This window comes from Dermacentor silvarum, chromosome 1, assembly GCF_013339745.2.
Source record: "Dermacentor silvarum isolate Dsil-2018 chromosome 1, BIME_Dsil_1.4, whole genome shotgun sequence".
In the NCBI taxonomy this organism is placed as follows: Eukaryota; Metazoa; Arthropoda; class Arachnida; order Ixodida; family Ixodidae; genus Dermacentor; species Dermacentor silvarum.
The window spans coordinates 77,731,260-77,755,800 of record NC_051154.1 but is presented as its reverse complement, the minus strand read 5'-3'; the positions used below and the strand labels follow the sequence as shown (position 1 = coordinate 77,755,800).

The 24,541-nt window shown below is 46.6% G+C and overlaps 1 protein-coding gene across 1 annotated transcript in view; it reads left to right on the top strand.

Annotated features, from left to right (window-relative positions):
- Positions 1-23,110, top strand: part of LOC119431030 (uncharacterized) — a 57,409-nt gene extending 34,299 nt beyond the window's left edge. Inside the window, exons 2-5 of the mRNA XM_037698500.2 lie at positions 19,134-19,195; positions 19,857-19,964; positions 21,603-21,629; positions 23,006-23,110. Coding sequence (XP_037554428.1) covers positions 19,134-19,195; positions 19,857-19,964; positions 21,603-21,629; positions 23,006-23,098 — 290 coding nt within the window. The 3' untranslated portion in view covers positions 23,099-23,110. The remainder of the gene's footprint in view (positions 1-19,133; positions 19,196-19,856; positions 19,965-21,602; positions 21,630-23,005) is intronic.
- The last annotated feature ends 1,431 nt before the right edge of the window (positions 23,111-24,541 follow it).

Sequence of the window (24,541 nt, the reverse complement as noted above, 5' to 3'; positions counted from 1 at the left end):
TTCCGCTAGGAATATTGGAGTATAGTCGGGGAGTCGAACAGAAAAAGACCAATCTAATGCAGATGAAAAAATTTCAACCCCGGCTTTTTCCTCACTCTGCGAAGCATCTGTGGCTATAATTACGTTTGTTTGGAGCTTGTCCAAGTGATCTTGGAGTAAGCCGTTAAGAATATGCCAGGGAAGTTGCTTCGCATGGTTGGGGTATATGTTATCATAAGTAATAACCAATGAATTTCGGATACTGCTTACCGTGATTATATCATTTAATCGTACATTTAACGGACTTAATAACGATTCTGTTTTATTCACCTGTGGCGTGTGAAACCGAGGCCACGGGACTCCAAAAAATAAAGCGGGTTGACCAATAAATATCGACTGTGATCTTCTTATTGGTGATTCATAGAGCCTTATGAATGTTTGAACAGTGAGTATTTTAAATCTCATTTCTAGGGAAGGAAGTCGTGATTCCTTGTAGAGCACGGCGTTTGCTACAAACTTTGGCAGCCCCAGACATAAACGAAGTGCTTCCCTTTCCAGCAAAAGTAGTGGACGTAGTTTATAAGCAGGGGAGCCAGAGAATAACACACAGCCGAACTCTAGTATTGGCCAGATATACATGAGGTAAATCATTAAAAGTGTGTCCCTGCGCATGCCCCATCGATTATTGCTAATCCTTTTCAATATCCCCATTGCACGGGAAGCTTTTGAGGTTATATTTTCAATATGTAGACGCCAGTTAAGGTTTCCCTCATAAACAATTCCTAGGTATCTGACTTTTTCCACTTGTGGAATAGTGGAATGGCGACCTCCACGAGAGCGACCTCCACGAGTGGACCGACCTCCATGAGAGCGTTCTTCGTCTTCGTCTCCAGCTGCGATGTCGCTTCGGACTCTCGTCTAGAGCAGATCACGGAAGCAGTTCCCCACTACTATGTTGCACAGCTTTTATAGCCGTATGCCGACCCTATAGAGTAGCTACTTTGGTATATTACTGTTTACTTACTTTGCAATGCAGTGTTCAAGTGTGAGTGTGGCGAACTGCACGCGGGGAGATACGATAGAGGCTGTGCAAGAATAAGGTACGCAAATCACCAACACTGCTGCCCATATCCTTATTGTTAAGCAGGAACTGAGTTGTCTGCGTAATTTGCAACTGCGCGATAGTGTCGTTACGCGTAATTGTCGCAACTGAAAGCAATACAGCCGTAAAATTAGACGAACTAATGTTATTCACTGAATCGGGAATTACCTTACGTTATCATGCAGTTTAGAAATGCCGCTAAGATGTAGTATTTGTTTTCGAACGGAATGATATAACGCCGAATAATGCGAGATTGCAGTGATATAGCACGACGTTTAAAAAATCCATAATCAATGTGAATCGACAGACCATTCAAATTTAGAGCGCTTTTGTTGATAAAATTTCAAAAACTTACACTTGTGATATGATTATCACTAGCTTTAATTACGACGTGTATATAGTATACATAATAATGACGCATTTTTCGTTGCGTTTTACATGCAAGAAAATGCATGTAAAACAGCAAAAGTTCTAGTGTTTCGCAATATTGAAGTTGTTAGAATTACTTTACCGATACTACCCGCCGCGATGGCTTAGCGGCTACGGTGTAGCGCTGTGAAGCACGAGCTCGCGGGATCAAATCCCCGCCGCGGCGGCCGCATTTCGATGGGGGCGAAATGCAAGAACACCCGTGTCCCCCACTACGGCGTGTCTCATAATCAAATCGTGGTTTTGGCACGTAAAAGCCCAGAATTCATTCATTCACTTTACGGGTACTGTGCACCGTTTTCTTTTCTGTTTTTATGGCGATAGCAATTATATAGACATTTGAGGCGCGTCCATGCTACCGCCGCCGCCGTGCTTTCACGATATCGACCGCACCCGCGCGGCCCACACGTGGAGGGCTAGAAGGTATCCATAGACGCGACAGACGCGCAGTGCGTTTGGCTGCAAAAACGATGAAGCTAAGTGGACGCACCCTGCCAGGGCAGCGCTCTTGCTGGGAGTCTGCGTGCGTACCACACCGCGGGGCTCACAGTGGTTTGAGCGGAACGGACACCGCGATTGTGCGAACTACAGTTAACCCCAGCATTCAGAAACGCATCTTCGATTGAAGCCCGTGCTTGACTTGATCTAAATGACGCCAAGCGATAACGTGCCCAAGACACTCATTGCGTTTCCTTCGGCACGTTCACGACAGGCGTCATTTCGATCAAGTCAAGCTTGCATTGAATTCAAGTTAGAGCGCATTTCTGAATACGGGGGGAAGATACGAACGCCGACGGTTTTCTGTCGGTCTCATCTCGTGCGCAATCGAGGTACTGTAATCGAGGTTCGATCTCCGCAACGCTGGTGGCCACGCTTCTATTACACCAGCGTTTTAAGACGCCCAATAGTAATACACCTAATAGCTGTTATATCTAGGCGTGGTTTCTGCGGTGCATCAGCAGCTGCCTCGCGTGCTGTGTCGCGCCAACCGGTCGCCTCCGCTTAATAATTCTTAGAACACCGCCTGAGGAGCTTAAGTGCTACGGGAAGCATTGCTATCACTCTAAATGTATCGCACTTCGGGAAGAACTTCCATTTTGTTTAGAGCGAAGCTCTTAGGCGCCCGTTCCGCCAGCGAGCGTCGGCGTCCTCGGCGTAACCGAGCGAACGAGCATCGCGAAGGATGAAAGAGCGAACGAGAAGCGGGAGATTGAAGACGGCGACGAAACGGCGAGGAAAGCGGAGGAGGATGGTTTGGCGAAGGCGTGAGAAGAAAAGCGTAATGCCGCGCAAGACGGACTCTGCGGCGACGATGGCTACAAGATGGCGCCAGAGTAGCGCGCGTGGAATGCATGAAAAAAAAAGCGCTGTATTAGCGGAGTGCTGTCTGCGGCGGCTGCTGTGAATCGCGGCCACACGTCACCCACGCGCTGCCTCTCGCGATACCCCGATTAGCGAGGCAGTCACGCCACACTTCGCTCCGTTTGTAACGTGCCGCACGAGACAGATTGTCCGTGCTAGCCAATATATCGCGAAATGAAAACACGTACAGAGGTGGCCTCAAATTTCGCATTATGGAGTATCGTAATCGTCGGTGATTTTTTTTTTTCACGTACGCAATAGCTTGAGTAGCAACCTAACAGCTGTTACGTGGATATTTAAATGTAAAAGCGGGCCCATAATAAATTCCAAGCTCTTTAAGCTCATTTTTAAACGAAAATGTGTGTTTGTGTACTTAAGTATTAGCCCAGAATAGAAAAGCAAAGCCTCGCGCATAATTTTCAAATTATTAATACTGTTAGCTTCGCAGACAACAAACCGGTCAGAAACTGCTCAGGGCCACTCATGTTGTACCGAGAATGAACTGGCTCGACAATGACGACATATGTGGAAAATGGGGAGGGCGAGCGGATCGGATGAGGAGGAGGGTGTTTATTGAAACCTTATTTTATTCTGTTCGATATTTGATTTTTTTTATTTGTTATTGTTGCCCATACCCAGGAATTTTGGATATTGCCCCTTCACTCTTCTGTGGAACTTCACTGCAATGCACAAGCGCATCTGAATGGTCAAAATTTTTAGAAAATTTTATTTCGAAATATCAGATGAGTGTCAACAAGTTTCAACTGGCTGCGCGGAGAGGATAGTCCCTTCCAACAACATGTGCATTTATGGCACTTGGTCGGAATATTGGTGGTGCGTTAAAGCAGTGTTTTGGTCAGGGATGGGTGGTGAAGTTACATGACACGAGCAAATGTTGTTGCACCCTCCCGGCAGAGGGCACGTCGATTTGAAGAAGCGCCAAACTTAAACCGTAATGCCATTTATTACAGCTGGAGCTGGAACAGTAATTGCAGAGCAAGTGTGATTGAGTCTGCTCGCACGCGCAGGTTTTTGAGAGGCAGCAGGGAGGGAGAGGAAGTGTATGTGCGCGTGCACGTGTTGAGCTTGCGTACGTGTTTGCTTGCATTTGCGTGTGGGCGCGTGTTTGTGTCTCCGTATTTGAGTCTGCGTGCGCACGAGTGCGTGTATGCGTGTGCGAGCATACGCGCGTTTGTGTATGCGTGCATTTCCGCGTGCATGCGTGGGCGCGTGTAAATGTGTGTGTGTGTGCGTGTGCGTGTGCGTGTGCGTGTGCGTGTGCGTGTGTGTGTGTGTGTGTGTGAGAGCATTTCCCTGCTAACACCTGCACTCTTAAAAAGTTTGCGTGCACATTTTCGGGCTTATTTCGTCCCACAACAACACTCTTAAAAAAGCTTGCTCCCTTTGGGGCAAATAGGATAACCTTTCAACTGAATTTTTATTTCACTCCATAAAGAAAAAAAGACCACCGACGCAGTATACAGTCGCCATTTGGCGCATTATAAGAAAACTGATAGATATTGAAATAGCATCGGGTGATGAGTGCAATACAGAATCTTGCAAACCCAATTTTGCTTCCCAAAAATGCTAAACATACAATCGCGACCCATTTTTGCACACTGCACGCAAACTGACAGTGACAAAATAACACCATTACCCGCCGTGGTTGCTCAGTGGCTATGGTGTTGGGCTGCTGAGCACGAGGTCGCGGGATCGAATCCCGGCCACGGCGGCCGCATTTCGATGGGGGCGAAATTCGAAAACACCCGTGTACTTAGATTTAGGTGCACGTTAAAGAACCCCAGGTGGTCTAAATTTCCGGAGTCCCCCACTACGGCGTGCCTAATAATCAGAACTGGTTTTGGCACGTAAAACCCCATAATTTAAATTTTAATTTAAAATAACACCATTAGGGAATCAACACAACACATAACCTGGTCGGAAAGAATCGCATGTTGCAGCTTTAAAAAAATGAAAAAAAGAGGGGGACTTTACGCAAAACATGATTTATATCCAAGCAAAAAAAAAAAAATTACACGAGCAGACTTGTGCCTCTTTCTGAACAAGTAAAGCATAATTTTGTCTCAACATATATGACGTTTCATGGCCGCTACTGGTCCCTCGTTAACAGCCAATAACTCGAGAGGTCCAGTCACCTGAAGGTGTGACGGAGGTCACCACCCTCCACTACCACCCACTCACCCCCTCAACCACCTATCTAAACGTATATACAGGCTGTCCCAACTATCATGCACAAAGATTAAAAAAAATAGCAATTGCGTTACTCGAAGAAAACCTAGTGCATATTGTTTCCAGCACAGTGGAGTAGCCGGCAGCAATTTTTTCGGTATGGATATTTAATTAGGTAATTGTAATTAATTACCTAACTCAATCAGTACTGTCCTAAATATCACAGTGTAAATGAAGCACTCGTAGGCACAGCCAAGGGACATTAAACTACGGTATTTTCAGCGACCTACTAATTGCGTACTAATTGTTTTTCTGACTGATAATTAAACCTCGCGAAATATGCAAAATACCACGTGACAGCGCTCCCACCGCGCAAGAGAGCGCGCGCAGTTATATTTCACGCCAGAAACTTGCTTCGGGCCAAAGCCAAATTCATGCGGCAGTTTGATTTTTCGTGACAGCGCATACGTGCTGCAAAAATAAGTGCGTGGCCTAAACAAAAGCAAGATAAGCAGATCGGGAAGCGCCCCGGAATTAGTAATTGGGACGTCTGAAAAAAAAATATAGATATATATATATGCATACAAGACGAAGGGTGTCGCGCCAGACCCGAAGGTATAACATTCAAAAAAAGAAAAAAGACGAACGTTATGGCACATCTGTGGACTGACGTTCGAACGTCAGTCAACAGATGTGCCATAACGTTCGTCTTTTCTTCCTTCTTAGAATGTTATATATATATATATATATATATATATGTCTAATTTTGGTAGAAATATTAAAGCGAGTAAATTCTAAGACAATTCAGTGGACAATAAATATAGAAAAAGTATACATACTAGTACAAGAGGCAATAATGTAATGCCAAATGAAATAATATGCTTAACAATGAAATCGGTTTGATTCAATAATGAATTTCTCTATGGCGATGCATACATTCCTGTGTGAGTGTCCAAGCACAGAATCTCCGAAAGACAACAGTTCCGGAGTGTTCAATGGCAGGCCGAGCTGTCGCATTGCAATTTGCAATGTTCTTTTTCTTAGGGAGGAGAAATGCCGGCAGTCCAGTAAGTAATGGTCGATCGTTTCTAATGCGTTACAGAAATGGCACAAAGGGGAAATCGCCAGACCAGATCAATGCATGTAGAAATTCAGGCGTGGGACTCGACATCGCAGTCTTGTTAATGTTAGTGTAAGCACTATTAAAGTACTTCGTCGTTTTCATTTGTACATAGCCATCATCATCCCTGTTCTGCTTTTTCGCGCGTGAGCTGGGGCGTTTTCTTTTTGCAATAAAAGCGCTTGACAGCTTGGTCGGTCTCGGGTGCGCGACGAGTTCGCGTCCTCGCCGGACCTGTAATAAAAGTTATTTCACTCACTCACTCACTCACTCACTCTATGTGTATGTATATATATATATATATATATATATATGCTAATAGTTGATTGAAATAAATATTTTCTTTCACTTTCTAATTATTTTGTTTAGACGCGAACACCTTTCTACAATCCAAATATATGTAAGGTTGCCACATTTGCAATGAACCTTTCCAAACTTAAGTCAGAGAAATGCCTCATTCTTGGCCGATACCACGGATAGTGGGAAATGAGCCATTCTGGAGACAAGAAATCGGGAGCAATTGATGCTTCCGTTTGTGAAGAGAAGGCAGGTTTGGGCATTGTATCTAAATTGGTCTTTTTCCATTCGGCTACGTGACTTCACGCCTATCTTTCAGGCGGAATTATTGGCAATTGTCTTAGCGGTACGCAAATTACCATCATCAGCCGTAATTTTAAGCGAATATTATTTATCATATTAGGTCGGTCGGTCGGTTGGTCGGTCCTTCACTAACCACGTTAAATTCGTCAGATTTATAATATATATTAGAAATTGTCTATTCTCTCCTCCCAAGACATTTACGTCTCGTTCGTGCAGTGCGGGTGCCAAGCCACAAAGTTCTAGCCTTAAATGAACATGCAGGTTCACTCGCAGTTGCATTCCACGATGGTCCTATAATCCACGTTTTACTTACGTCGGCTATCATCACTGCAACGCGTTTCAGAAAATTTACTACTGCAAATAATTTACGAAACCGTCATTGTCAACATCTGATTTCCCAAATCTTAATTTTCCTTGGAACAACAAATGGTGCCCCACTAGAAAAAGCGACGTAGCAATTACGAGACTACGATGCCGAGTCCCCCGACTGAGCCTTTACCTCCACAGGTGTGGTCTGGCTATATCACCTTTGTGTCCTTGATGCAATAAGAGCGAATCTCTGCATCACTTCTTTTTGGCATGCCGCCGGTTCATTATTGCAAGGAAATTATTTTTAAAAGTACCCCTCCGAAACCTTGATTTGAATTTGAATCTTCCAGTAATTCTTTCCTTTGGAGCTACCGTACTGGGTTACAGCCACAGGAACGTTTGTGAAGCCCTCTGTGTCTTTCTGCGCGAGACAAAAAGAATCGTATGCTAAAATTCTTGTAAATATTTATTATGCTCGCAAACTCTTCTCTGTAATAAGATATTTTTTTATTTATATCTGCATCAGTAGGCAATTTATATTGCGCTGAGTTACTTGTTCAGTTATGCAGAACCAACTAGCCCAACAATTAACTATTCTAGAATACATTTCTCGTACATTGGGCCCTTCCTTTTGTGTGTATCCTCAGCAGTCTTCGGGAACGCTTGTCCTTGTTTGTCCCTTTCTTGTTTCTGTCTTTTATATTGCGCTGAGTTACTTGTTCAGTTATGCAATTTAAATGATAAACGCTTTTTCACCGCCTGATTCATGGCCGATCCCCCACAGTGGGTTGCGCCATTTCACTAGGGAACAATAACAAGCTCTTCCGGCTGAAAAATCAGTGCTAAACAAACATTGCCTGAACGTGTAGAATCAAAGGCAATTATTCAGCAGATATCTGCAAGGTTGGAGACAAATAGGCCTCCTCTCCTCCTTCGTCCAAAAGACCGCGTTCCTGGCGAAAAGGCGCCGGGCATTCCTTAAAAGATTATCATCACCGAATGCCCCTCGTAGTATATTGGCGAGACTAAAAACTACCCGGAAAGTATTTGTCACCAGAATAATGACCTTCGCCACCTAAACAGAGAACACAGTGCTGTGGCAGAATACTGCGAGCTTTTTGATCGCCAGGTTAGCCCGGACGGCTCTGTCGTCTCGGAGAGAGAAAACAACCACCGGCAGGCGGCTCCTTTTGGAATCCTGGCACATGCAGAGGACGCCGTGTAACATCAATAGTTCGTCAGAAACACTTCCCGTCGTTTACTCTCAAAGTCTACAAAAACTGTCTCCGCGCCTGTCAAAGCGCCAGAAACGCATGTAAGCAGTGCTACGCCTTACGCCATCTCACCCCTGAAGGAGGAGCCGGTCGGGCTCCGAAACTTCGGGTTTTTACAGCGTAAGCTGTGATGGGCGCATTCTAATAGCCGCTTCGGTTGGCGATGGTGTCCGCCACCACCGTCGCCACGCCCGCCGGTGGTGTCCGGTGTCCGTAGCAGCTATCGCCTGGAAGGGAAAAAAAAGGTACCGGTCGGGATCGATACCCGGGCCCGTGCGCGGGAGTGAGCGACTCTATACCATTGAGCCACGCCAGCGCTTGCTAGCATCCAGCGGAAAAATGCCCTATAAACGCGCCCTATAGCGCGCGAGGAAACACGCGATACGTGCACACTGTGCAATGCATTTGCATATTATCACACGAGGTGGCACGCCATGTAGCAGATGCACAAGTAGCGGTACGAGGTACAAGTTTTAAGGAAGGAAAATGAGTTTAACGATATGTATCCAAAAATGAGAGCAAAAATATATATTTTATACCTGATTAACTCAATATCTGGCTAGGTGACTATGTCGCTGCCGCGTTTCGAATGGGATGCCAGTAAATAATAATCATAATCATCATTAGCTGGCTGGGAGACTGTTTGTCAGTGCTTTATTTTAAAGGGGATTTCAATAATTCCATGATCATTATCATCTTCATTGGCATCGTAGCGTGCCTCTGTCATGCGATGTGAGAAGCGCGCTGTGTAGCGTCGTTACGTGCACATTTTATATTTAAGTTGCATATTAATACAACAGGTGGCACGTCATGTAGCAGTTGCATAGGTAGTTGTACAAGGTGAATGTCACCGTCCCGTTCCAAAGGAAATGCTAATAAATCATCATCATCATCATCATTTAGCATCGTATCGTGCCATTTGTCACACGATGTGACATGCGCCCCGCGTAGCGTCGATACGTGCCAACATTGCATTGCAGTTGCGCGATATTTCACCAGGTATCCCGACATGCAGCAGTTGCATGCTGCATTTAGCTAGATATGGTTAACTCAATTATAGGCTATGTGACTATTTGTCACCGCCCCTTTTCCAAGGGGATGCCAATAAACCACCATCATCATCATCGCATCCTGCCACGGGTCAAGGGATGTGACATGTGCGCCATGTAGTTTGGATGCCTCTGTTTACTCTTCAACACGTTATGGCGCCTCCCCGCAAGGTACGAACCTCTGCTGAAGCGAATCGTAGAGCTACGCGCGCGGCTGCAACCAGGCAACGTCGGGCTCAGCATACCGCTGTGCAGAGCTTGACGTGTTGCGGCGCAAGCCACAGCTCGCCGTCGACGCCGGGCTGACATTTCAAATTGTTCTCGTGAAGACGACGCGAAGAGGCTTCGCTGCGAAGAGCCTGTAGTGCTTGGTGCAGAAAATTAAACTCCTATATAGCCGCTTCTCCAGCTTACGCTGTGACTGTGCTGCGTGTGCGGCGCAGGCCTCAGGTTTTTTTTTTTTTTTTTATAAATTTTGGTTGTAGCTTTTTCTCATTAAATGCGAACGTGTATTCGCGTTGCAGTGAGACTTTTCATGTCAAAGAACTACCGGGACACATTCAGCCCACAATCTAGAACATAAACCACACCTCATTATGTTCACATTGATTCCCGCTAAAGTTGCAATGTGCAAATCGCATTTCAGGTGTGCGAACGCTAGGCGAAGTTGGTGGGCCGGCAGGTCGCGACGTGGCCTGCGTCATGCCACGTGACGCGCAAGCGTCGAAGGAGGCGTTGCTATTACATCGGCCGTACATCCCGCTCCTCGCAGCGTACTTATCACTCCGACACACCTCGTATTAGACAACAGCGCCATCTCGTAGAAAATATAAATATGTTTATTAATCAATGTCCCGCGCTACCAGAGGTCTGCGACGGGGACGCCTTCCGTGTCGACGGCAGCTTCTTCGCCATTGCCAGGAAGGGCGGCAAGTGCATGTGGCTCGTCGGCGTCTTCTTATCGAGTTCTGGTCCCTGGTATGGTACACTTGCAGTGGCTGCGACGGCGAGCTGTTTACTGTATACGGGTCGGGGTCTGTCTTGCGGGGGTGGACCCGGCGTCAATGGTGGCGCGGGGCCCCTCCGAGGGACAACTCGGAGGGCCAAACAGTGATGGTGGAATGGGGAGCTGGCCAGGAGAATCCATGTGCGAACTGGCAGCTGCAGCAGCGGCAGCGGCGGCTCCCTGGGTCACGGTAGATATGTACCGGTCGAATGTGCACCCGTTAAACTCAACTACATTATCTTACCCGTTCAGGCCTGTGCGCTAGGCCCTCCGAATGCTCCCGATGCCTCGAATGGTCCTCCTCCTTCGAAGGGCAGGAAGTAGAGCGGAACCAGATGGCGGTACCGCGGAAGCCACAGCGTACGCCTGCGGCTGAGCCGCGTGGCCCAGAGCGGCGGGATTCGTCCCGGGGCCACCACCCGGCGTCGTTTAGGGGGTCCGCTGTATCCCATCCAAGCTCCGGGTCAGGGGAGGAGGGACAGTCAGCGCGAAGAGCTGGGTTCTGTGGGCGCATCAACTTCTCCGTGCCGCGGTCGGTGTCCGAAATGGAACTGAGCCTCCTGGAGCTCCATGCCACCCCGTTTCGAACGGCTGGAACGAGCGTGGGGATGCCACGAGATCCCGTGACCAACCTCCGCGAGAGCGTTCTTTGTCTTCGTCTTCGTCTTCGTCTCCAGCTGTGATGTCGCTTCGGACTCTTGTCTAGAGCAGATAACGGAAGTAGTTCCCCCACTACTAAGTCGCACAGTCTAAATAGCGGTAAGCCCACCCTATAGAGTAGCTACTTTGGTATAATACTCTTTACTTGCTTTGCAATGCAGTGCTCAAATGTGAGTGTGGCGAACTGTGCGCGGTGCGATACGATCGAGGCTGTGCAAGAATAAGGTACGCAAATCACCAACACTGCTGCCCATATCCTTATTGTTAAGCAGGAACTGAGTTGTCTGCGTAATTTGCAACTGCGCGATAGTGTCGTTACGCGTTGTCGCAACTGAAAGCAATAGAGCCGTAAAATTAGACGAACTAATGTTATTCACTGAATCGGGAATTACCTTACGTTATCATGCAGTTTAGAAATGCCGCTAAGATGTAGTATTTGTTTTCGAACGGAATGATATAACTGCCGAATAATGCGAGATTGCAGTGATATAGCACGACGTTTAAAAAATCCATAATCAATGTGCATCGACAGACCATTCAAATTTAGACCGCTTTTGTTGATAAAATTTCAAAAACTTATACTTGTGATATGGTTATCACTAGCTTTAATTACGACGTGTAAATATACATAATAATGACGCATCTTTCGTCGGCGTTCAGGAGAAAATGCACGTAAAACAGCAAAATTTCAAGTGTTTCGCAATATTCAAGTTGTTAGAATTACTTTACCGATACTACCCGCCGCGATGGCTTAGCGGCTATGGTGTAGCGCTGTGAAGCACGCGGTCGCGGGATCAAATCCCCGCCGCGGCGGCCGCATTTCGATGGGGGCGAAATGCAAGAACACCCGTGTGGTGTTCTTGATTATGAGATTTGATTATGAGACACTACGGCGTGTCTCATAATCAAATCGTGGTTTTGGCACGTAAAAGCCCAGAATTCATTCATTCACTTTACGGATACTGTGCACCGTTTTCTTTTCTGCTTTTATGGCGATAGCAATTATATAGACATTCGAGGCGCGTCCATGCTGCCGCCGCCGCCGTGCTTTCACGATATCGACCGCGCGGCCCACACGTGGAGGGCTAGAAGGTCTCCATAGACGCGAGAGACGCGCAGTGCGTTTGGCTGCAAAAACGATGAAGCTAAGTGGACGCACCCTGCCAGGGCAGCGCTCTCGCTGGGAGTCTGCGTGCGTACCACACCGCGGGGCTCACAGTGGTTTGAGCGGAACGGACACCGCGATTGTGCGAACTACAATTAACCCCAGCATTCAGAAACTGCATCTTCGATTGAAGCCCGTGCTTGACTTGATCTAAATGACGCCAAGCGATAACGTGCCCAAGACACTCATTGCGTTTCCTTCGGCACGTTCACGACAGGCGTCATTTCGATCAAGTCAAGCTTGCATTGAATTCAAGTTAATGCGCATTTCTGAATACGGGGGGAAGATACGAACGCCGACGGTTTTCTGTCGGTCTCATCTCGTGCGCAATCGAGGTACTGTAATCGAGGTGCGACTGTCCGCAACGCCGGTGGCGACGCTTCTATCACACCAGCGTTTTAAGACGCCCTAATAGTAATACACCTAATAGCTGTTATATCTAGGCGCTGTTTCTGCGGTGCATCAGCAGCTGCCTCGCGTGCTGTGTCGCGCCAACCTGTCGCCTCCGCGTAATAATTCTTAGAACACCGCCTGAGAAGCTTAAACGCAACGGGAAACATTGCTATCGCTTTAAATGTACCGCACTTCGAGAAGAACTTCCATTTTTTAGAGCGCAGCTCTTATAGCGCCCGTTCCGACGGCGAGCGTCGGCGTAACCGAGCGAACGAGCACCGGGAAGGATGAAAGAGCGATCGAGAAGCGGGAGGACGCACTTTTCGGTATCTAACTGTGGTATTTAAATTTAATTAATTGAAAAAAATTAGTACGCAATTCGTACGTCGCTGAAAATACCGCAGTTAGATGTCCATTGGCTGTGCCTACAAATGACTCATTGACGCTTTGATAATTAGGACAGTACTCCTCGCTGGTAATTATAATTACCTAATTAAATCTCAGTAACGGAAAAATTACTGGCCGCTGCTCCACTGTACTAGAAGCAATAAACACTAGGTTTTCTTCGAGTAAAGCAATTGCTTTTTTTTTTTTTTAATCTTGGTGCATGATAGTTGGGACACCCCGTTTAGACCGAGATTTTTTTCACTGTGAAGGGAGCAGTACCGGCCCTGAAACGTCAATTATACATGTCTTCAAACCTTAGCCACGTTAAGCCGGTACTCGATGCCTTTTTAACCTTCGTTCTGCAACATGCCGATAAGCGGGCAATAGAACGCCGCCTGGAGTAATTCTCCTGAAACCACCACATTTCTGTGCACCCCCTCCCAACACACACACACACATCCATGTATACTTTTCGCATTATGCATCCAATAGTCAGCACACAAAGCAGTTTTCCCGCGACCACCATAGGGCTACGCATTCAAATCCGCACCCCATCCACCCCATCCCTCATTCCGCAAGCTATATACCGCAGTGCACACTGCTTCGAACTTGAACTCCTCCTCCTTCGGCACTTGATGAAGGTTAAAAGAAAAACAAATGTTTCAAATCTACCGTGGGTGCCTTGCTTATAATGAATAGCGTTTTGAAGGACCATGCTGTCCCCCTTCCTTCACAGGTACTGTTGCACCTCCGGAGGGAACCACGCCCACCGCCACCCACCCCGTCAACCCATACCACCACCACACAGTTGTAATGCATAAATAGTCGACCCCTGCCGAATTGCTGTTCAATGTAAACAAGGGAGCGGTAGCAGACCTGAAAGGGCAATTATACGTTACATCGCTTAAAGGGAGCCCTACATTAACCTTTAACTTTTTCAAGCTGCACGCCAGAAACAGATGAGTGAAACCGAACTTTAGCTAACTTATTATTCACAAATCGGACATGCTAACACAAATGTATCCGGCAATACATTTTGACAAATCTCTGTCGACATTCTACAGAGCAAAATTCCCTGTTCCCAACACGAAACAGATACTGATACAAAACATCACAGACGCTCGCAATCATGGCAAGGAAGTGAGTCTCGAGTTCTTGAGCGAAAGCAAAAACACTTTGTGATGGCACAGCCAGATTGCCAAACAGTTTGCTTGGTACGTGAAATCCCTTCAGCATAGCGCAATGTTGGCCTGCACCACTGTTTTCATCACTTTGCAACAAGTGTCGACAAGTGCAATGTTTCACGAGAGACTTTGCAACAAACACTTTCACCAAAAAGCCTGCCACGTAATAAGCAGCGGATTCATTAATAATGCGGGATTGAATATATCGGTGGCAAATTCCGAAGTGTTTCAAGAGATGGAAAGTCGTCAGGCTTAATCGGTTCTACAATGTCAACCAGAGATGAGCTATCCAGAGAAAATGGTAACACTTCCCGAAGGATTTAAGATTCATCATCTTCTACATTCGCTTGCTCAGAGAGTTTAAAGGCTTCCTGAATGCAACTATGCTTCAAATCAGAAATGAATTGAGCGACATTTGGGTTGGTGTTACATCCTTGATTCTGCCTAATGTGCCGAAACATATTCTCCAGGGGACCCTGCTGCAGCCAACGAGTTAGCAAGTAGAAGTAATTTGTTGAGAGATTTTACCAAAGATGAAGATGCCACCCAATGACTGTTTGCAGCTAACGCCTACCAGAAAGCTTCCACGACTTAATCCACAAAAGCTGTTCTTTAAATTTAATCCATTCACTTTTGACCCTTTTTAATGGCATAACGGCACTTCTGTGCATTTTTTTTTAATTAGATGGGTGGGGGCTCGAGCTGTTCAGGGCATCGAACAGCTTATTCATATGCTCACAAAAATTTGCTGTAGCTATAGCTGATGAAGGAAGTTAATTTACAAAAACTAATGCCATAATTGCAATGCTAACCGGTGAACTGAGGACTTGCGCCACTCTGTTAGCCTTCATCTTAGAAAAATATTTCTGGTCGACGTGCTGCTCTGTCAGCTTCAGAGCCGATTGCAACCGTAATTCATGCATGAATTTGTAGAGGCGTTCAACGTGCGACCAATTTACCACCTCGTTCTCAATAAGCAACTGATGAGCTTAGATATTGTTGCGAGTGGCTTTTAATCACATGAGGCACATCAAAGATGAAATAGACTCGCTCGCCCAGAACTTCAAAAATAGGCTTTCCCAATAGCGATGCCTATTTATTACCGGAGTGCAAATTTATTACCGGAGTCAAACGACTACTTCCGATCGCGATCTCACCCGATCCGGATCGAAATTATCGACCACAATTTACTCCTTACTGCAGCTTGCGCAAAAGAGCCAATCGCGATGGAAAGTGCACCGTGTCACATCCATATAACCTCATGTGGCGAACTTATGCTACAAAAACAAGTCCCAATTAAAAGCGCGGGAAGCATAGTCGGCGGTTGTCAGAATATGAACTACGGGTAGATTGCGTTGGCCTATTTACACATGATTCGTACATTTCAGTCCGTTTCAGAATGTGCACCACCACTCGCGTCGAGCACACAATCTGATTTGAGTTGATTCGATGTGGAATCGGCAACAACATTCTGGACAGTTTTGATAAATGTACGCACATCCTGCGCCAAGCGATATTCTTGCAACAGTCGTTACCCGGTGCAAATTGGCCACCATAAACATAAGAACTTGCACTTGTCGATGTGTAAAGATGCACCCAACCGATCTAGAATGGCAGCATAATATATTTAGTCGAACTGCGCAGTATAAACGTTGGCAGCCTTCCCGCGTCTGTTGCGCGCGATCTGTCTCGATCTAATCAAAATGCTCGTCGTTTTTATTATTGATCAAGTACAAATCACAGCGAATTTGTAGCGCTTGTTTTTGGGAAGTTGTTGTTTGCCCGAGTTTTCTTATTCTAAGCTTGAAACAATAGTGTTTCTATCGGCAGCGACGTGAAACGAACGAGAGCGCACCGTCGCCGCTGGCCCGAGCGCCTCTCCTGCAGCTATGGAGTGGCATTCTAGCATTGGCGGACATACGCGCAACTCTGCTACCTTTAGTAGCATATACAGTACCGCGATGTATGCCATGTGAGATGCGCGCCGCGTATATAGCGTCGATACGTGCACACTTTACATTGCAGTTGCATATTATAGTGCACCAGGTGGCACGCCATGTAGCAGTTGCATCGTATCGTGACACTTGTCACGCGATGTGAGATGCGCGCCGTGTAGAATCGATACGTGCAAACTGCTGCAAAAAAAATAAAAAATCGCGGACGATTACGCTACTCCCTAATAAGAATTTTGAGCGCAGCTGTTCAGGTGTTTTGATTTCGCGATTTATTGTGCTAAAGAATTTGATTCTGAACGACAAGGTCCTCTCGGCGTACCCGCCGGGGTGGCTCAGTCAGCTAAGGCGTTGCGCTGCTGAGCACGAGGTCGCGGGATCGAATCCCGGCCCCGGCGGCCGCATTTCAATGGAGGCGAAATGCAAAAACGCCCGTGTGCTTGCGTTGTAGTGCACGTTAAAGAACCCCAGGTGGTCAAAATTAATCCGGAGCCCTCCACTACGGCGTGCCTCATAATCAGAACTGGTTTTGGCACGTAAAACCCCAGAAAGAAGAAGAAGAAGTCCTCTCGGCGGCGGCGCTGAGCCTCTGCTCGGGCAGCTCGTTTAGCAGCAGCGGCAGACAAAGCATTTCCACCGGTTGCATCGCTCTTTGTTCAGAAAGAAAGGGTAAACACGGGAACGCGTGGCTCGCGCGGAGCGCATTCTCTATAGCGGCGGCGGCGCAGGTGAAGTAGCACATGCGCAGTGGGTCCGAAGCTCATGCCAGCGCTTCCTTTGCGTGCTCGCCGCCTGGTCGCTGCCGGCACTCCGCTTTCACCCTCACCCTTTCGCCATACTCTCCTCCTCCACTTTCCGCCTCGCTTCTCTTCGCTCGCCGTCTTTCATCCCCCGCTGCGCTCCGCGTTCGCTTTCATCCTTCGCTGTGCTCGTTCGCTCGTTCGCGAGGGACGACGCCGACGCAGGAACGGGCGCCTAAGAGCTGCACTCTAAAACGCTAGAATGAGAAACGTGTATAGCATACCTGATTAAATGAAGCAGGCTAGGTGACTATGTGTCACTTCCCCGTTTCAAAGAGGACGCCAATAAATCATCAGCAGCAGCAACAGCAGCAGTTTGTCACTCGTCACGCGATGTGAGATGCGCACCGCGTGGCGTCGATACGTGCGAACTTTGCATTGCAGTTGCGTTGTATTTCACCAGGTGTCACGACATGTTGCACTTGCATCGTATGATGCCACGTGTCAAGGGATGCGACGTGTGCGCCGCGTAGCCTCTCGATACCTGTGTTTACTATTCCGTACACGTTATGGCGCCTTCTCGCAAGGTACGAACCACTGCTGTGAAGAAGTGAATCGCAGAGCTACGCGCGCGGCTACATATTCTTCGCGATCTACTTTCCGCATCATAAAGCACACCTGAGTGTGTTTCAATAAATGTCTCCAAATTAAAACACTACTTTCCGTATACTCAGTATTTACATTTATCGTATTCGAGCAGTTTACAACTGTCTCCTATGGAGCCGCTCCTCCAGCTTACGCTGTGACTGGGCTGCGTATTCTGCGCAGGCCTGTGACTTTTTTTTTTTTCGGACGAACCTGCCCTGCATAGAACGAGACACGACAGGTATGACCCAAATCGGAGTAAAATTCCCCCCGAGGTGCGAGGAAGATTTGAACGCGACTTGCTAGTCGCGTCAGCAGTATATATTAATTTGTTGCTAGTGAAGGAACGCCGTGCGTATGGAACACTTTCTGAAAGAAGGCCCGCGTATTTGTAGCCGTGATGTCACGGAAGGGGAACGACATACCTGCATCACTGTCTCTTGAAAAAGCAGCTCGACTGTCTTACCGGCCTGCCCGTCATTAATGGCGAGCAGACGTCATCAAAAATGTTTGCTGATGATTTGAAGTGTTTCGAAGAATTGGGTGCGTAAATGACTGCTATAAATTGCACGAGGACATTTCCTTTATCCATCAGTTGTGTGTTACTAACAGACTTGAAATTAACGTGAAGAAAATGAGTGTACTGTCTTTTACCAGAAGGCGCATGCAAACGAATTTTAAGTACATTTTGTCTATAGTGACAGTATTCGTCGAATGCTTGATGTCCAAGACCTTGCGGTTTATTTAGCTTCAAGGCTGGATTTCCGCCTTTATTTATCCTGTATTGCCAGTCATGTCATGAGGCATTTAGGCTTAATATCTAAACCTACAAAGAAGTTTCGGCATCCTAATTGTTTCAAAACATTGTTCTACGCACTAGTCAGACCGCGATTCTAGAGTTTGCTTCTACTGTGCGGAATTCTATCAGTACACATCAAAGTAACTTGATAGAAGCCGTCCAGCGTCGATTCGTTCGCACTTACTACGACATATATACTATGACTACTCAAGCCTGTTAGTTGACTTACGTATGCTCTCTTTGCGTGACAGGAGACTCGCGCGTCACGTAAAGTTCTTTCGACAAATGGCGAGTGGCCCAAATGATTGTGTTATGTCACTAGGATCGTTGCACTTTCGGGTTCCGTCACTGAAAACCAGCAGGTGTTTTGACGTATTTTACCCGAATCTTTCTCTAACTTGCCCCATGACACGGCTGCAGCAGGTGTACAATGCCAGTTCATCGGACATGGATGTTTTCAATTGTTTTTGCAAAGTTGGCACACAGGATGCTTGACGTAATTGAGTTCAGCAAGCCCCTGTTTAGTTTCTTGTACTACCTCATGCCTTGTATATTTACTTTAGCATGAGTTATTATTGGAAATGCTGTTATGTTTTCGTATTTTAATATGTTCATGCTATTGTATCAACTAGTGACCTGTCGGTGGCAGGCATTGAAGTGAACGATAAATAATACACGATAAATAGCTATAGGCAGACTCCGATAATATGCGTCTTGTAGCGAGAATGAATTAGTCGAACAACGATTTTATGCTTTAATCGCTGTCGCCTGCATGTCTTGATTTGCAGATTACAACGACGAACAGTTGAAAGCAGTCATTAACTGCCACTGCACCATCTTTCCACAAGAGGTATAAAGCTATCTTTTCGCCATGATTTCGACCTTATTTCGGCATTACTGTAATTGAGCATTGTGAGTGAATGAATGGATGATTAGAGCGTGCGAGAATTGTAGAAATGCCAAAAAAAAAGAAAGAAATCATCGTCAAACAAAAGTGATTCGCACCTCACAGTTTTTCGCGATTATCTGAAGAATACGAAATGAGTCATCCGCAAGGTAGAGTAGGATGAAAATAAGTTCTAGTGCTTCCAACTGAGTGGTTATTGTACATGTTTTGGTGGTTTGTTTTGATATCCATACCATGAAATTATTATTTGTATAATTCTCCTTACGTCCAATGAACGCTCATGGTATAATAGTGTTTGTCATGTTCCCGTTATACCTCGTCAATGTTTTCCTGCGCGCTCAACGCAATGAACCCAATATAACATTCCCCGCTTCGCCATCTCTCAGTGGGAGTCAGGCCGAAATATTAAGACACTGACGGGTTATGCGGCGTGAAATAATTGCGGTCGTAGTTTGAAGCGTCACCGCACCTTTCTGACATGGTATACGCAATGCTGTATTTCATGCTGTTCTTGAATTGGGTAAAGCCAATTTGAGGCATCTTTCGTAAAATGCGCGGGCCATGAGACACAATAATGTTTTCTTGGTGGGAAAACTTATTCCAGGACTTGGACCTTATGATCGCTGCACGGCACAGGATGGCAGGCAACATTACCACTTTCCGCCTGGTCAAGCGTTACTGCAAACGTCTTCCTGCCTTGATGCACAATTTCGTAAGTATACCCACCGCTGTAGCTATGTGGCTAAGACGTTACGCTGTTGTGCCCGAGGTGGAGGGTTCGGTCGCGGCAGCCGCATTTCTATGGGGGCGAAGGGCAAAAACGCTCGTCTACTTAGATATAAGCGCACGTTAAAAAACCCAGGTGGTAAAAATTAATCCGGAGTATACTGCGTGCCTCATAATAAGACCGTGGTTCTTGCACGTATAAAACACCAGAGTCTCATGAATAATAATGCGACGCACTGTCCTGCGGCGTGCCGTATCTTATTGCCTCATTGCTTTCGGTGCCGTGCGCTACGCTCACCGCGACCAGAACGGAACGACACATTTCTTTTTTTTTTTTTCTTTTTTTATGGCTACAGCATGACACCCATTTGCGGATGCGTCACTGGAAGCGTGTACTCTCGGTAACCCCTATCACTCCAGCTCTGTTTATTGGTATAGCAGTTATACTGAAGCTCGAGATGCCGTCGACTGCGCATGCGGGGCTCGCGCGCGTAAGGTTAGAGGGTCCCCAGATATACGCGGAGTGCGTTTTACTGCAAAAACGACGAAGCGAAGTGCACGCACTGTCGGCGCTATATATGCCCTCTATCACGCTCTGGCTTTAGTAGTAAACGTCAGGCTGACGTCATCTAATATTTCACTGAGCGCCGAATAACGCCGACGGTTTCCCGTCGTTCTCACATCGTGCACCACCGAGGTGCGACTCCTGCAATATCACTGGTGGCGCTCGTGCGCGCGCCAGCATTCTGAGACGCCTGGTGGCTGCCAGGGCTCTGTTTCTTCTGCCCAGCAGGAGTTGCCTTGTGCGTGCTGCGTCGCGCCAATACGTCGACTTCAAGCGCAACTCTAAACCTTGCTGTCGATGTCAATGCTTCGCCCTTCGGACAAAACTGTCGAATTTTTTCTTTTAGTACAAAAGAAAAAACAAAATGCCTGTCGGTTGTTCTCGGTTCCCCGTATTTCAAATGGTAGCCTAGGCTTCGGCCGCCGAAGAGTAAACGATGTGTCACAGCTGCGCTGCTTCTTCGCTTCTCATTTTTACGGGAAGGCATAAGTAGACACAAATCACAGTGGCACATTTTTTTTTTCGAAACAACGATTGTTGTGCCCTCATTCTTCCTGGCTATCGCATACATACCACACGTTTTCCAGGCCGCCCTCCAATGTTTCACATTGCAGTCCCTTGTATCATCACTTGCGTGGTGTGCCGCTGCCGCGAATTACGCCCTGATTACTCCGCGTCTGTAGCCTTGATTTGTGGACGTGCCCCGCCTGCGGCCACAGCAGCAGTGCGTGAGGAGAACGCTGGCTGCGACACAGTCGTTCGCTCGGTCCACCGCGTGGCACTGACATTCTCGGACAGCAGTGCTTGCATCGGCGGCAGCGAACCCCAGAAGTTACCGGCGAAACCACGAATCTCCGCGAAATTTCTTTTCCTGTGCATTTCAGAGCCAACCGATGGGCGATTTGGAGTACTCACCGTATGCGTATATTACTTGTAGTAGTCACTGAGACGCTGACATTCTGCGGGGACTTTCACTTGCATTAAAAGCAACTGTGACGAACGTTCAAGCACTTTTGTTTGCAAACATGCTTTTCATCCCTTTTCTTGCTTTCTCTGCAGAGAACCGTAATAAAGGGCCTCGCAAGGGTAAGTTGTGCATTGGTGCATATGCGTGTGCGCACGTACGCGTAGTAGTATTTAAGAAGTCGCCGGCGTTCAGATTCATATCAGGGAATCCGTAAACTGTAAAGCAGTTCGTCTCACGCAGAACGTACTCGGCAGGCATGCACGCAAAGTGTAGATTCAATTTGAGGACTCCGAAGAGAAACAATCGACTAACTCAAACTGGCAGACTATTCTTTCTTTCAAAACCCCAGCTTTTCTTTTTTAGAATTCCGCGCACAAACCAAGGCGCTGACGATGTCATTGCGACGTCGTGGATTACATGGTGCTTTCGCGTATTTGGTAGGTCTCTATGCAGCAAAAGTTCCCTGAAGTTGCCAAGTATAGAATATTTGCTTAGTTGTGAGTACAATTCATCCTTTCTATAGCGAGCAATTTACTAGCGCCGAGGGCACGCCGTCAAAATCTAATGTCACACGCGACCAGGAGCTGCGAGAAGCCGTCTTTTGTTTATCTGTCGATTCTAGCTTCGCAAACATCCGCGCAAGGTATAATGGGATTAGTTTGCCGTGAACGCGGTGCATGGTAAAGAGTAGCATAGACTTTGCGGAACGAGCGGAAGGCATTGCTACAAAGTCGAGGCTAAGTGCACGAGCGCGTCGGCGAAAAGCGCCTTTTGTGGCGCTCGGTGTGCCAATGAAGCGTATGATTAAAGGGCAGCTTTACCTTTTACAAAGGGTAACCCTGCGCCTTATATACGAAATGCAACGTTTCATAGACCGGAGCCAAAGCTAAAACAGAGACAAACTTGGGTGAGCTGAAAGAGGAGCTCAAACTGCTTCACTTGGTTACATAAGTTCTTTCGCCAACGTGAAACGTTACAGACTGCGAGATCTTAAAATGCCCGAAAGAGACCAAGTTCCAAATAATTATGGTCGCTGCGATGTTGGCAACACAAGTTGATTAGTTTGTTCATTATAAGATCTTACATGACACTGTTAGCGAATCCACTAGCGAACCTTTGAACAATATAGCCTTATAACATTAGCCTACATGTGTGCTAAATATTCTTCACCTGAACGCATTTGTGCGCTGAAAATGTAGGTTGCTGAAGCAGCACATGTGGTAATATGTTGAATTGAGTCGATGAGTTCTGCAAGAAAGGCAACGCAATCAACAAAACTATCCCAAAGCAAGATGCCTCTGCAGTATGGTAACACCATATATAGAGCCCTTGCTATTTTGTAGTTTTCGCCAGTTTATGCTTCTCATTTCCTCTCTTCTCTTTGCTCTGTCTTTTTCTTGCATTTGTCAACGCATAGTGCTCAGAAAAAAAAAGAAAAAAAAACGATTGCATGTGGTGAATACAACTTTTTTTATTTCTTTTTTTTCGTTTGCAGAATGAAACAACCGAATTAGTAGGATATATGATGGCCATATGCCAAGATGCCACGCTCTACCACCTTCCGCTTAAGAAAAACAACCCAAAATAAACTGAATGCCCAAATACGACTGCTTGAACGTGTTCCCTGCTTCTTGACATCTCGCCATCTTTAGTGATCATGTGCTGTCTATATGTTTATGTGATCACTGCGTATATCATAATTATCACCCAGCACCCGGTGTAGCATGCTAGGCGATCAGCCAGGCTAATATGTCCAGCATATCACTAAAGTTGTTATCTCCCTCTCTATCTTTAGTTATCTGGGGCCGAATTCATGAAGCTATTCGTTCGTAAGTGCAGTTTTGCCATTGTCAGGCCCCCTTCGTTAATGATATGTCCGCCATTACGATTGACTGACTTCTTCTCTTACGAACAGTTCTAGCGTAATGGCGTTTTTGCGACTATGGGCCCTGACTCCCATCTTGCGCCCTTTTGTTCTCGCTGTCTGGATTGATGAAAGAATTCCGGAAGTTCTCATTATGGGCCGCATTATGGGTGCTCTGGGGCACTATTTTTTTTTTTTCGTGTCTTTTTTTTTTCTTTTTTTTTGAGTAACTCATATATATATATCTTTGAATGATTTCGCAGTGAGGGCTCCTTTCCCAGCATAAGATTGCTTGACATTTAGCTATGGCCTCTGGTTAGTGGTTGCCTGCGGGCTAGTCAACCTGATACATTGAGTGATGAGCTCACTCCCGGAGAGCAAGGAGGAGGCGCTTCCTTCCTTCGGCCAGGTGAGAACCTGCTGGTCTAACACGTACACGCGCTCTCAGTCACCACCAAAATATGACACAAAGTAGCCGATCAACGTATCCTCTTAAAAGCGCTGGGTCATGCACAAGCAGCTGGGCACGCGGAATAAAGCCTTGAGCCTTGCAGATGTGTATACTTCTGTTTTACAGCCTTCGGCATTTTCGCTTGTTGCGCCGTATTTTACAAGATTTTTTTGCACCCCGATGCTGGAAGTTGATAAGATTGATGTCGCTCTTTAAAGGTACATCCCAAGCGACGATGCAAATGCCAACAGGTGCACAGGCTGCACATTAGAAACCGGACGAACCAGCGTAATGCGACTCTGACAGGCTGGCCAGCATGTCGATAGGACAAGTCTATGCCACAGGTGGCCTTGTCATCCTTGACGTGTTAACCTGGTTCATCCCATCTTTATTCGTTTTAGACGTGCAGGTGCTTAAATCTGTCGTGGTCCTTAGGAGTATAATTGTTGGCTTAGTTCACGAAGCGCAGCTATAAAGAGTGACGCAATAAGACACACGGGCACACAGAGCAGGCAAGACGAGCGCGAATAGTGGTGTTCGTCTTACCTATCCTTCTCTGCGAATGTGTATCTAATTGCGTCCTCCTTGTATACCTTCTATACGGCCCACCAACCGGACAACATTAAATGGTTACTTTTTTCCTGAATTTTTTTTTCCCTTCTGAAACAAGGCCCGTAACAATTTTCATAAAGCACAGTCGCCGGCACTTTTGCGGT